This window comes from Lycium ferocissimum, chromosome 6 (genome assembly GCF_029784015.1).
Source record: "Lycium ferocissimum isolate CSIRO_LF1 chromosome 6, AGI_CSIRO_Lferr_CH_V1, whole genome shotgun sequence".
Lineage (NCBI taxonomy): Eukaryota > Viridiplantae > Streptophyta > Magnoliopsida > Solanales > Solanaceae > Lycium > Lycium ferocissimum.
The window spans coordinates 43,750,396-43,762,216 of NC_081347.1; the positions used below are offsets into that span (position 1 = coordinate 43,750,396).

An 11,821-nucleotide genomic window follows, 5' to 3' on the forward strand; every position below is an offset into this window, starting at 1 on the left:
CTCAATTATGCGACCCATATACCATATTTTCCAAAAACAACTTTTGACGAACCTTCCCGCTTCGATTCACTTATTCTCTAATCCTTCCGTAACTTACCAAACATGAATTTAAGCACTTGTAAGCATAGGTTCAGCATGTCCAACCTCGTGTGACCTCGAAGCAAATCCCGGTATTCAAAACTAAGATAACTTACATATGACTATTCTAAATGCATAAAACCACAAGGTATAACATTCTTCCCCCCTTAGAAACATTCGTCCTCGAATGTTAACTTCCAGGAATTCTACATAAATTTCGGCAGTCTCCCCTGTAACTGTGGCACTACCAACCAGCCACACAGCAACCCAAACCATACAATGCCACACAAGGCCATAACAAGCAATAACAAAAATGGCCCCACACGACCAATAAGAGTAGCTAATAAATAATGCATACCTGAAGACGATTGTGCTGTAGTTTGGATCTGTTTTGGAGCTGGAAATAGATGAGGATGCCTAGACTTCATATCTTCTTCAGCTTCCCAAGTCATCTCCTCCATATTTTTGTTCCTCCAAAGAACTTTAACTGAAGCTACATCCTTAGTCCTAAATCTCCGAACTTGTCTATCTAAAATGGCAATGGGAACTTCTTCATATGGCAATTGCTCGGTGACCTGAATCTCATCAACAGGTACGATTCTGGAAGGGTCTCCAATACACTTGCGAAGCATCGATACATGAAAAATCGGATGGACTGACTTTAAATCTGATGGTAGATCCAATTCATAGGCCACCTGGCCCACTCTACGTATAATCCTGTGAGGTCTAATATACCGAGGACTAAGTTTACCCTTACCAAATCTCATAACGCCTTTCATAGGCGATACTTTCAAGAATACCCAATCATCAACTTGAAACTCTAAGTCTCGACGGCGATTATCCGCATAAGACTTCTGACGACTCTGAGCTGCCAACAATCGATCCTGAATAAGCTTGACCTTTTCCACTGCTTGCTGAATCAAATTTGGCCCTACTAACTTAGTCTCTCCTCACTTCGAACCATCAATAGGTGATCTACACTTTCGCCCATATAAGGCCTCATACGGGGCCATCTGGATACTGGAATGATAACTATTATTGTATGCAAACTCAATAAGCGGCAAGTGATCATCCCAACTAACTTCAAAGTCTATTACACATGCCTGTAACATTATCCTTAAGGGTCTGAATAGTACGCTCTCAGCATGCCCGTCTGTCTGGGGATGGAATGCGGTGCTATGATTCACTTGAGTACCCAAACCCTTCTGGAAAGACTTCCAGAAATTGGCTGTAAACTGCTCACCCCTGCCAGAAATAATGGATACCGGAACACCATGGAGTCGGACTATCTCCTTAATGTACAGCTTCGCATAATCCTCAGCTGAATAAGTAGTCCTGACAGACAGAAAATGGGCTAATTTTGTAAGTCTCTCAACCATCACCCATATGGAATCAAACTTACGCAAAGAACGGGGCAAGCCTGTAATGAAATCCATATTAATTACTTCCCATTTCCATGTCGAAATCTCAATAGCCTGCAATAATCCACCGGGCTTCTGATGCTCAATCTTCACCTGTTGGTAATTAGGACATTAAGCTACAAACTCTGCTATGTCTTTCTTCATTCCATCCCACCCATAAACTTCCTTGATATCATAATACATCTTCATCGTCCCTGGATGAATCGAATAACGGGAATAATAGGCCTCTCTCATAATCTGACGACGTAATCCTGCAATACCAGGAACACACAATCTGTCTCGATATTTGAGAACTCCATCTGCAGGAATCTCAAATGGTGACTTTTTCTTTTGAGGGGTTGTATCTCTACAATGAGCCAGCATAGGATTCTCGTACTGGCGCTTCTTAACTTTAACTACTAGAGACGAGACTGCCAAATCCTGAATAATAACTCCCGTATCTCCTGAGTCCAATAGCCGAACTCTTAGGCTAGCTAACTGCTGAAGCTCATGAACTAACTCCCTTTTCCCTGGCTGAACATCACGTAAGCTACCTATAGATTTGCGGCTAAGGGCATCGGCTACTATATTCGACTTCCCGAGATACAAGATACTAACATCATAATCTTTCAATAGCTCCAACCATCGCCTTTGACGCAAATTCAACTCCTTTTGCTTGAAAATATATTGGAGACTCTTATGGTTTGTATAAATATCAACATGAACGCCATACAAGTAATGTCTCTACATCTTTAATGCATGAATCACCGTGGCTAACTCTAGATCATGAGTTAGATAGTTCTTCTCATGCTTCCTTAACTGCCTTGAAGCATAAGCTATAACTCTACTGTGCTGCATTAACACACAACCTAACCCAACACCTGAAGCATCACAATAGATAACATAGCCTTTCGATCCTTCTGGAAGTGTCAAAACTGGGGCTAAAGTCAATCTGTTCTTCAATTCCTGAAAACTGCGGTCACCAGCATTTGTCCATTGGAACTTAGCTAATTTCTGAGTCAGCTTCGTCAGTGGTGCAAAAATGGAAGAAAATCCCTCTACAAATCTCCTGTAATAACCTGCCAAGCCCATAAAACTGCGAACTTTCGTGGGTGTTGTGGGTCTCGACCAAGTCTTTACTGCTTCAATCTTCTGCGTATCCACCAGGATACCGTCAACTGAAATAATATGCCCCAGAAAAGTCACAGAATTTAACCAAAACTCACATTTAGAGAATTTTGCATATAACTCCCGCACCTAAAGAACTATAAGGACAGCTCGTAAATGATCTACATGCTCCGCTTCTGATTGAGAATATACTAGAATATCGTTGATGAACACAATCACAAACAGATTTAAGAAGGGTCTGAATACAATATTCATCAGATCCATAAATATCGCCGGTGCATTCGTCAACCCAAACGACATTACATGAAACTCGAAATGACTATATCTGGTTCTAAAATCTGTCTTCGGAACGTCTCTGGTTCTAAAATCTGTCTTCGGAATGTCTTTATCTCTAACCCTCACCTGATGGTATCCTGATCTTAAATCTATCTTTAAGAACCGTTTAGCACCTTGCAACTGATCAAATAAATCATCAATTCTTGAAAGTGGATATTTGTTCTTTATCGTTACCTTATTCAGCTGCCTGTAGTCGATACACATCCGTAACGAGCCATCTTTCTTTATTACAAACAACACAGGTGCTCCTCACGACGATGAACTAGGCCTAATAAAGCCTTTCTCAAGCAAATCCTTCAGTTGCTCCTTCAACTCCCTTAATTCAGCAGGTGTCATTCTATAATTAAGGAGGAATAGATATTGGCTTAGTATCTGGTAGTACATCAATAGCAAAATCAATCTCCCGCTCTGGCAGAAGACCTGGAAGCTCATCCGGGAATACATCTAGAAACTCATTAACCACCAGAACAGACTGAAGGGTCGGTGGCTTTGCTTCTGTGTCCTGAACCCGAACTAAATGATAAATACAACCTTTAGCAATCATCTTTCTTGCCTTGAGGTAGGAAATAAACCTACATCTTGGAATCTTTGTATTACCCTTCCACTCTAGAACTGGTTCTTCTAAAAACTGGAATCTTCGTTCTACAATCAACATTAGCGTAACAAGAAGCTACCTAGTCCATTCCCAGAATAACATCAAAATCTACCATATCTAACTTAATCAAGTCTGCGTATGTATGTCGATCACATATTATAACCACACAATATCTATATACCCATCTAGCTATCACTAGATCTCCAACGGGTGTAGACACCTCAAAAGGTTTAATTGACTCCGATTTCACCCCAAATTGATCAACAATAAATAGAGTAACATACGACAATGTAGAACCTGGATCAATCAATGCATATAAATTATGAGAAGATATTGATAATATACCTGTGACCACATCAGGAGAAGACTCAAGATCCTGTCGTCCAGCCAATGCATAAATGCGGTTCTGAGGACCGCTCGAGCTGGACGTTCCCCCTCTACCTCTACCACGGCCATGATAGGCTCGGTGTTATCTGTACCCAACTGCAGTAGTGTGCACAATAGGTGCCATACTCGGCCGTCTATAGCGCGACTCGGTGTGAGAAAATACATACATATAAACAAAGCATGCACGAGAGCCCAAATAAAAGCTATAACTCTATCGGAGTGATGCAATGTCTGTAAACCTCTGATTACCATTATGGAACTATCATCATGCACATATCTCACCTTGAAGGAACAATAACCATAAGATGAGATCAACATCAATGAATGAGATCAATAACCATAAAATGAAGATCAATAATCATGAGACAATTATCAACAATATCATAAGAACCATAAGTTTCTAGCATTTCTAGTAATAGGGACATTATGGATGTCATTTGTGTAAGTTCGTAAGAATTGGATCATGCCATAAGAAAGAAAGGGACAACCTTAGCATACCTTATAGTCTCCTTAACTACCCAACGTCTGTCTTCTCAAGCTTGTAAATCTACATTCAAAATGTTTCACACTAAAGTTAACTCTTTGAAACTCTCATAAGGTCAAACTAAAGTAATTGGTAAGCTAATGAAAATTGGACAGCATCTCCCTTATATCATCTACTTCCATCAACTCCAAAACAACTCCCAAAACCACAATACAACATCAATAATATCATAATCAAAAAATTACATTCAAAATATACTCAATTTAGTCCCAAAACTTCCTTTTATAGTCAATCCATAGCAACAACTTCAACACAACACCCTTTTGACCTTTTCTTCATTTCCTTTTCCCCAAGTCTTAGTAAAATTACCAAATAAACTTATAAGCATGAAACTAGGATGAAATCTTACCTCAAAATTCAAGAACACTTCAATTCCGAGGTTACTTCACCTTAAAAATACTCTCGTAAGCTTCCTCAAGAAGAGGAGACAAGTTTAAACCCACTTTGAAACCCTAAGTACTTTAATCTTTGATTTTTGGCTTGGAGAAATGTTTGAATATGTATGGAGAGTTCTCTAGAGCCTTCTTGCACTTGGGGTTATGTTTAAAATGACTAAAAATGAAGAGGGGTCGTCATACTTAAAATCTAGAAAATTCCACCGATATCACATTATATTGGCCGTGTAACATTACACGGCTAACTTTCTGGCCGTATAACATTATACGGTCCGTATAGTTGGTCGTATAATGCCACCAAAATTTTTTGCTTCTCTGTAAAATTTTCAAATCCTTAAATACGGTCCATATCTCAAAGTACGGACCATATCTCAATTATACGACCCATATATAATATTTTCTAAAAACAACTTTGGCGAACCTTCCCGCTTCGATTCACTTATTCTCTAATCCTTCCGTAACTTACCAAACATGAACTTAAGCACTTATAAGCATAGGTTAAGCATGTCCAACCTCGTATGACCTCGAAGCTAATCCCGGTGTCCAAAACTAAGATAACTTACATACGGCGATTAGAAATGCATAAAACCACAAGGTATAACACAACAGCTCTGAGAGTGAAGGTCCAGTTACTCCTCCTGCTGAGGGTGGTCCAACCTCCCCTTAAATTTTGAATCCAAATAATTCTGATGGGCTTGTGCGCCTATGTTCTATTGATTTCAGGGCTTGCATGCCCTTGTTTTAAAGTTTGACGTTTTGAGTTTTACATCTAGGCTTCCGCGAAGTCTGGTTTTTACAGCTTCTTTAGCGGGCCTTGCAGTTGTCTTTTGCCTCCAGGACTTACAAGCCCGGAGAGATTTTATAATAGATGTTCCAGTGTTCTGAAGACTTTTTACTTATGTTGTACTTGTCACATTCCTTTTATCTGTTTCAAAGAACAAGAAGCATAAGTTTGCAGCTCCAACAACTTCGAAGGCCGGGTTTGCCTATAGCTCTTTGCCCCCGAGCCTTCGGATGGGAAGTACCTAATTTTTTTTATCTCAGTCCCCTGAAAGGCTTGGACTTTGATAATTCCAGTTACCTTACCGGGATGTCCGAACCGTACTTGGTACCGATTTTCGGACTTTAAACCTTCTTTATTAGAAGTTTTTATTTTTAATAAAAGAGGGCCCTTATGTTTCGGTGCTTAGAAAAGGACGTCTCCTATTCGCTTTGGCACGAATTTTTTTCGGTATGACTTTAGTTGCATCCGTTTAATGTTTAACATGACAAAAATACTTGCTTATCATGGAAAAATCATTCGCTTAACAAGGAAAATATATTTAATAAAGGAAAAAATTGTTTATTTCCTTAACTTTAACTTGAGTTGCAAAAATCCAACTGCCATCTAGTGTGGTCAGTCCCGCTACATCAAGGCAGTCCCCGGTGATTATTTTTAAAACTTGGAACTACCGCCGTAGCCATAGCCACTATCGCCTTTTCTTCAAGCTTTAGTGTATATATATCTATAGCCCCCCAGTGTTTGGAAGTAAAGAATGAAGTTTCAAACATTGTATAATGCCTCCGAGAAAACCTAGTGACGACCTAATGGTATAGCTTTTTCTTCAAGCTTTAGTGTATATATATGTATAGCCCCCCAGTGTTTGTAAGTAAAGAATGAAGTTTCAAACATTTTATAATGCCTGCTAGAAAACCTAGTGACGGCCTAATAGTGCTATCTCATTAAAAACCTTACCGGAAAACCCCAATTGGGACAAAATCGGTCGAAGAGGAAAAGAGTGCAGTGCCACCGGCCACAGTTTTCCCGCTAAGCGTAATACCTTTCGAGAAAACTTATATTCCAATTGCTGAGGACCTAATTACCATCTCCGTCCTCTAGTGTATAAGATCCTTTTCCAGCATTGCCGATCACCTTGTACGAGCCTTCCCAATTCAGACCTAACTTTCCCAGATTTGTGTCTCGAGTATTTTACGTTACCTTCCGTAGCACCAAGTCCCCGATTTTGAAATGTCGGAGGTTGGTATGACGGTTGTAATAACGCTCCATCTGTTGCTTTTGTACAACATCTGGACATACGCGAGGTCTCTGTGTTCCTTCAGTAAATCCAACTGTACCAGCATTGCTTCATCATTGGATTGTTCTTGCGCCCAGTCGTACCTCGGACTGGGAGCTCCGACTTCTACCGAAATCAATGCCTCCTCCCCATATATAAGGGAAAAAGGTGTTTCACCGGTACTGGATTTTGCTGTGGTTCTGTAAGCCCATAGCACCTCCGGTAACTTTGATGGCCACGCCCCTTTGACATTTTCCAGCTTCTTCTTCAAAGTTTGGATCACCGTCTTGTTAGTTGTGTTATACCCCATTTTAACCGGGTTAAATAAGAGTACAACATATTGGTGATTCCTAAATTATTTAACTAACTTAAGGAGTCGCCACCTAATTAATTTAGAGGTGAATTAGGACACCTATCGATTATTTAATATTAACTCCGTTTAAAGTCTACTAACCTAAGATTCTAGATAAGGGTTCAATTAATCTAAAGGGAAGGTGTTAAGCACCCTTTAAGATCCGTATTAAAACGGTTAACCGACCGAACTTAAAGTAATTAAAATAAGGTTAGTAAAGTCATGAAAACTTTATATGCTAAAATGTAAGTTACATTCTGAAGGAAGATTTTACCATCGAATTTAAAAAAACTTGACTTTAAAAGTATACTTGAAACGAAGGGGCAAAGAAAACCACTTTTCAGAGAAATCTAGACTTTTAAACCTTCTAACCAAAGGAATACACAACTTATTTCCAAATATTCTTGACTCAAAGTTGGTGGAAAAAGGATTACCACATCTAAATTATAAGAGCTAGTTCAATGTTTTGAACTGACAAAATGAGCTCACGTCACGCAAAAAGTTCCCTTTTTTTTATGGTTATTTCAGCATTGCTAATCCCTATAATTCGTTATTGATTTGATTTTTTTTTAGCTGAGATACTATCGAAAATTAGTCAAAAGTTTATATTAAAACACTTATCTTAAAAATCTCTTAGCTAGTAGGACTTGGTCATGGAAATAAGCTACGACTAATCCTAAGTGAGATGAACCGAAAGCGATAAAAATCTTAAAGCAAACAAAGACGAACAATCATTAAATGTCAAAGAAAATAGTTAAGTGGATAGCCAAAATGAGGATTTCATCAGATAGCCAAAATTGAAGACTCCTATTCTCACACTGTTTTTTACAGTGCAAGAGATCGAGGAAAAATCCTAAACGGAGATATGTAGCGGTAGTGATCGACTCTATCGTTGGGTTGAGGAGAGTCTTGTGTTAAGACTCCATGTTTTCTCCCATGTGTACATGTAAACAAAGATAAGAAGGGAAAGAAAAGGAATTAGAAAAATAATTTAATTCCCAAACATAAGAGAACTGTAGACTAAGGCAAAATTGAACTAATATGAATTTCAAGTACCACATACATACATTAAGTGTGAGTACGGATGTTAGAAACACAAACATTATGACCATTTGAGCATTTAATTAACGCATACTACTATTAAAAGTTCTGAGTCTACTTAGTCCTATCGTCATGCACGGCAACGCAACACAAAGCAACGGGACTTCGGAATGCGAGCATTTAAGATAGCACGTTGAGCCAAAAAATTTAAAAAAAATAAAAGATACTCTTAATCGTGCCTACTAACGTGCAGATAGGTGCTAATGAAGTGCATGTATGTAATGAATACTTTTAAGTTATTCTTTTTAGCATAAATAAATCTGGGCAAATTCAAGAATAAGATTTTAACTGATAGTACTTTCCACATCCATATTTTCCACAAAAGTAGAATTTCTTCCAATACATGAAAATAGCATGATTCATAGAAAAAGGAAGCATTTCTTTTTAAACACATACACATATTTTTTAACTAGAACAAAGTGAAGAACCTCTAAATTATGACTAACGGTGGCATGCTTTTTAGATGAACAAGATATTAGCTTAAAATATATTTAGGCAACACTATAGATCGTAGAAGCTAGAAGGTATAAAAGTCAGAATTTTCCACAACGTATAACTACTACTACATTCTAACTATTTCCATTAACACGGTTTGTTTAAGAAAAAAAAAAACTAACTTCCAGTAACATTTAAAAAAAAATAGGGGAATCCAACATGTTTATTTTGGATGCTATTCGAGATTTACAACAAAATAAACCAACAAACGTAAGGAACATTCAGTAGTGCAAAAATAAGCATGATTTCTAAAACATAGTGTCTTAACAAAAAAAAAAAAAAAATGAACGAGTGGAGTCGGATTTACCTGTTTTGGGTGCAGTGAACTGAGCTTTGAGATTTCAAGTCTACTCCTTTACGAACAAGATCGAAATACGAACTAGCTTGAGTTAAACCGAGATTGAAAGATTACAGAGAGTTAAATTTCTTTTTAGAGTATTTGGACAAAGATAATAGAGATATTATGATGTCTAAGCTGTCTAGAACCACAGGGATGAAAAGATCGTTGGCTGAGATCTTAAGGATAGTATTTATAGATGAAGAACTAGGGTTTCAACTCTCAATCAATTTTTTTTTTTTTTGGGCGGGATTTGAGATATGGCCATTTGAATATCAAAATTTGCTCAAGAATGATCCAAAATATGGCAGAAAAGGCTGAAACGAATTGTCCTTTCTCTTCGTAATTGCAAAGCAATTTGGTCAACATAATACCGAAGTTTTTGACGTTTAGGTGGGAGAATTCGAAAATATGAGAGAGAAGGACAAATTTTGCACTAAAATGGTGAAGCTATTTTCTGCATCAGAGAGAGGAAGGTCAAATATTTGCCTAAAATGAGAAAAGAAGAGGTTTGGGGTGAATGCAGCTGAGAATAAGATTAGGTTTTAGGGTGTCAAATGGGCTAACTTAATGGGTTATTTCAGATGAGTGTAAATGGGCCATGTGGTATATTTATGGAAGATACATTTGGGCTGCGAAAATAGTGTTCTTTCCCTACCTTAAACATTTTCTTGGGCTTCCTTATCTTAATAATTTATACGTTATACTTATAACATATAATACTATTTACTAATATATATATATAACATGGCCAAAATAAAAATATAAACTAGAAAATTTACATATAAAAAATACTAATGAATTAATAATAGTAGTAATATAAACTATAAATGTACTATTCGCGCAACGACAATAACTGTCTTAGTAATACTAAAAATGATAACGAGATGTAATTATAATAATACTAATGCTAATATTAATAATAAGAGTAATAATAATGGTACTACCAATATAAATAGCAGTAGTAAAAACGGTAACAATTACAATGATGGGTAAACAAATAGATTATTAATTACTAGGAAGCACAAGGAAATCGATTAGAGGAAAAGTGAGACAAAATTGGGTGTCAACAGCTTGTCCCTCTTTGACCGGAAATGATGAAAGAGTTTTCGGGCAAAGAAGTTGACGTAATAGCCAATTTTGTCTCGACCAACATATACGGCCTTGAAATGATTGGAGTGATATAAATGTTGCAAAGGTTAAGCAATAGAAGGTTCTAGAAGAGTTATGGAGTAAAGAGGAAGTTGGAAAAAGTAATGGTCAAACTTCGTTTTCAAGTCGCCTATATTAATTCGGGTTCTATAAGGATCAAGTAGATATGGCGTTGTCGATTTCAAAAATTGTCCCAGTGTCGAATTATGGAGAGACTGGGTTAGGCAATTAAGATTTCAGAGAAAAGGACATGACCGAACTTGAAAGAATTTGAAGTACCACCATATCCACGAATTTGCAGAAATGTAGTGAGGGAGTAGATCTTTGACCTCTTGCTGACGAGCTTAACTCAACATTCAGCAACTGCCCCAGTTCACTGCTTAAGATTATGATCCACGAGTTGATGTGCAAAGCCATTTTAATCTTGCCATTTTCAAAAAGCCACAAGCTAAAAACAATTGTTAGTGATAAAGAAATATATGTAAATAAGATAGGGTTGAGGAAGTTTATACTTATAACCCATGTTTCGGGAGTTGAATCCACATCATACTTTGGAGATGTATTGAATTTATGGCTTCCACTTGAAGAAGAAATTAAGTCAACATCCACATTTACATTAACGGAAGCTAAATCCACATCCACGTCTGTTTTTAAGGAAAGCTAAAACCATGATGACGTCCACGTTTTAGGAAGTCTAATTCATGACCGCATATATGTACAAAATCCACCGTGCGTAAATATAAATCCACGTCTTTATCCACGAAATCCATGCCCATATCATAAAACTCATGATGTAGAAAAATGAATTCATATCCACACCCACAAAAATCCACTATGCACAAATATAAATCCATGTCCACGTCCACATTCCACGGTATAAAATGTAAATCTACATCCACTTCCATGGTACAAAATATAAATCCACATCCACTTCCACGATACAAAAATATAAATCCACATCCACTTTCACGGTACAAAAATATAAATCCACATCCACTTCCATGATACAAAAATATAAATCCACATCCACTTTCACGGTACAAAAATATAAATCCACATCCACTTTACAGAATATAAATCCACATCCACTTCCACAAACTTTAAAAATAAATCCACTTCCACATCCGTATTACACGGTACAAAAATATAAATCCACATCCACTTTTCAGAATATAAATCCACATCCACTTCCACAAACTTAAAAATAAATCCACTTCCACGTCCGTATTACACGGTATAAAAATATAAATCCACATCCACTTCCACAAACTTAAAAAAATAAATCCACTTCCACGTCCGTATTACACGGTACAAAATATAAATCCACATCCACTTCCACAAACTTTAAAAAATAAATCCACTTCCACATCCGTATTACATGGTACAAAAATATAAATCCACATCCACTTTTCAGAATATAAATCCACATCCACTTCCGCAAACTTAAAAATAAATCCACTTCCACGT

The 11,821-nt window shown here is 37.3% G+C and overlaps 1 protein-coding gene across 1 annotated transcript; it reads right to left on the reverse strand.

The window, feature by feature from the left end:
* Positions 1-284: 284 nt before the first annotated feature.
* On the reverse strand, positions 285-7,227 carry LOC132061309 (uncharacterized). The gene is made up of 5 exons (XM_059454150.1): positions 6,842-7,227; positions 1,681-1,750; positions 1,524-1,592; positions 437-653; positions 285-322 (listed from the first exon to the last, which is right to left on the reverse strand). Exons 1-5 carry the CDS (start codon positions 7,225-7,227, stop codon positions 285-287), a joined length of 780 nt encoding a protein of 259 aa, XP_059310133.1.
* Positions 7,228-11,821: the final 4,594 nt, after the last annotated feature.

What these genes read in the sequence shown, in the direction of transcription:
- LOC132061309 (XM_059454150.1), bottom strand. Translation starts at nt 7,227, where the DNA reads ATGGGGTATAACACAACTAACAAGACGGTGATCCAAACTTTGAAGAAG. An exon ending in CATCCAGGGACGATGAAGAT is followed by an intron (nt 1,593 to 1,680) that starts GTATTATGATAT and finishes AATTACCAACAG; the next exon opens with GTGAAGATTGAGCATCAGAA. An exon ending in TACAGCACAATCGTCTTCAG is followed by an intron (nt 323 to 436) that starts GTATGCATTATT and finishes GCTGGTTGGTAG; the next exon opens with TGCCACAGTTACAGGGGAGA.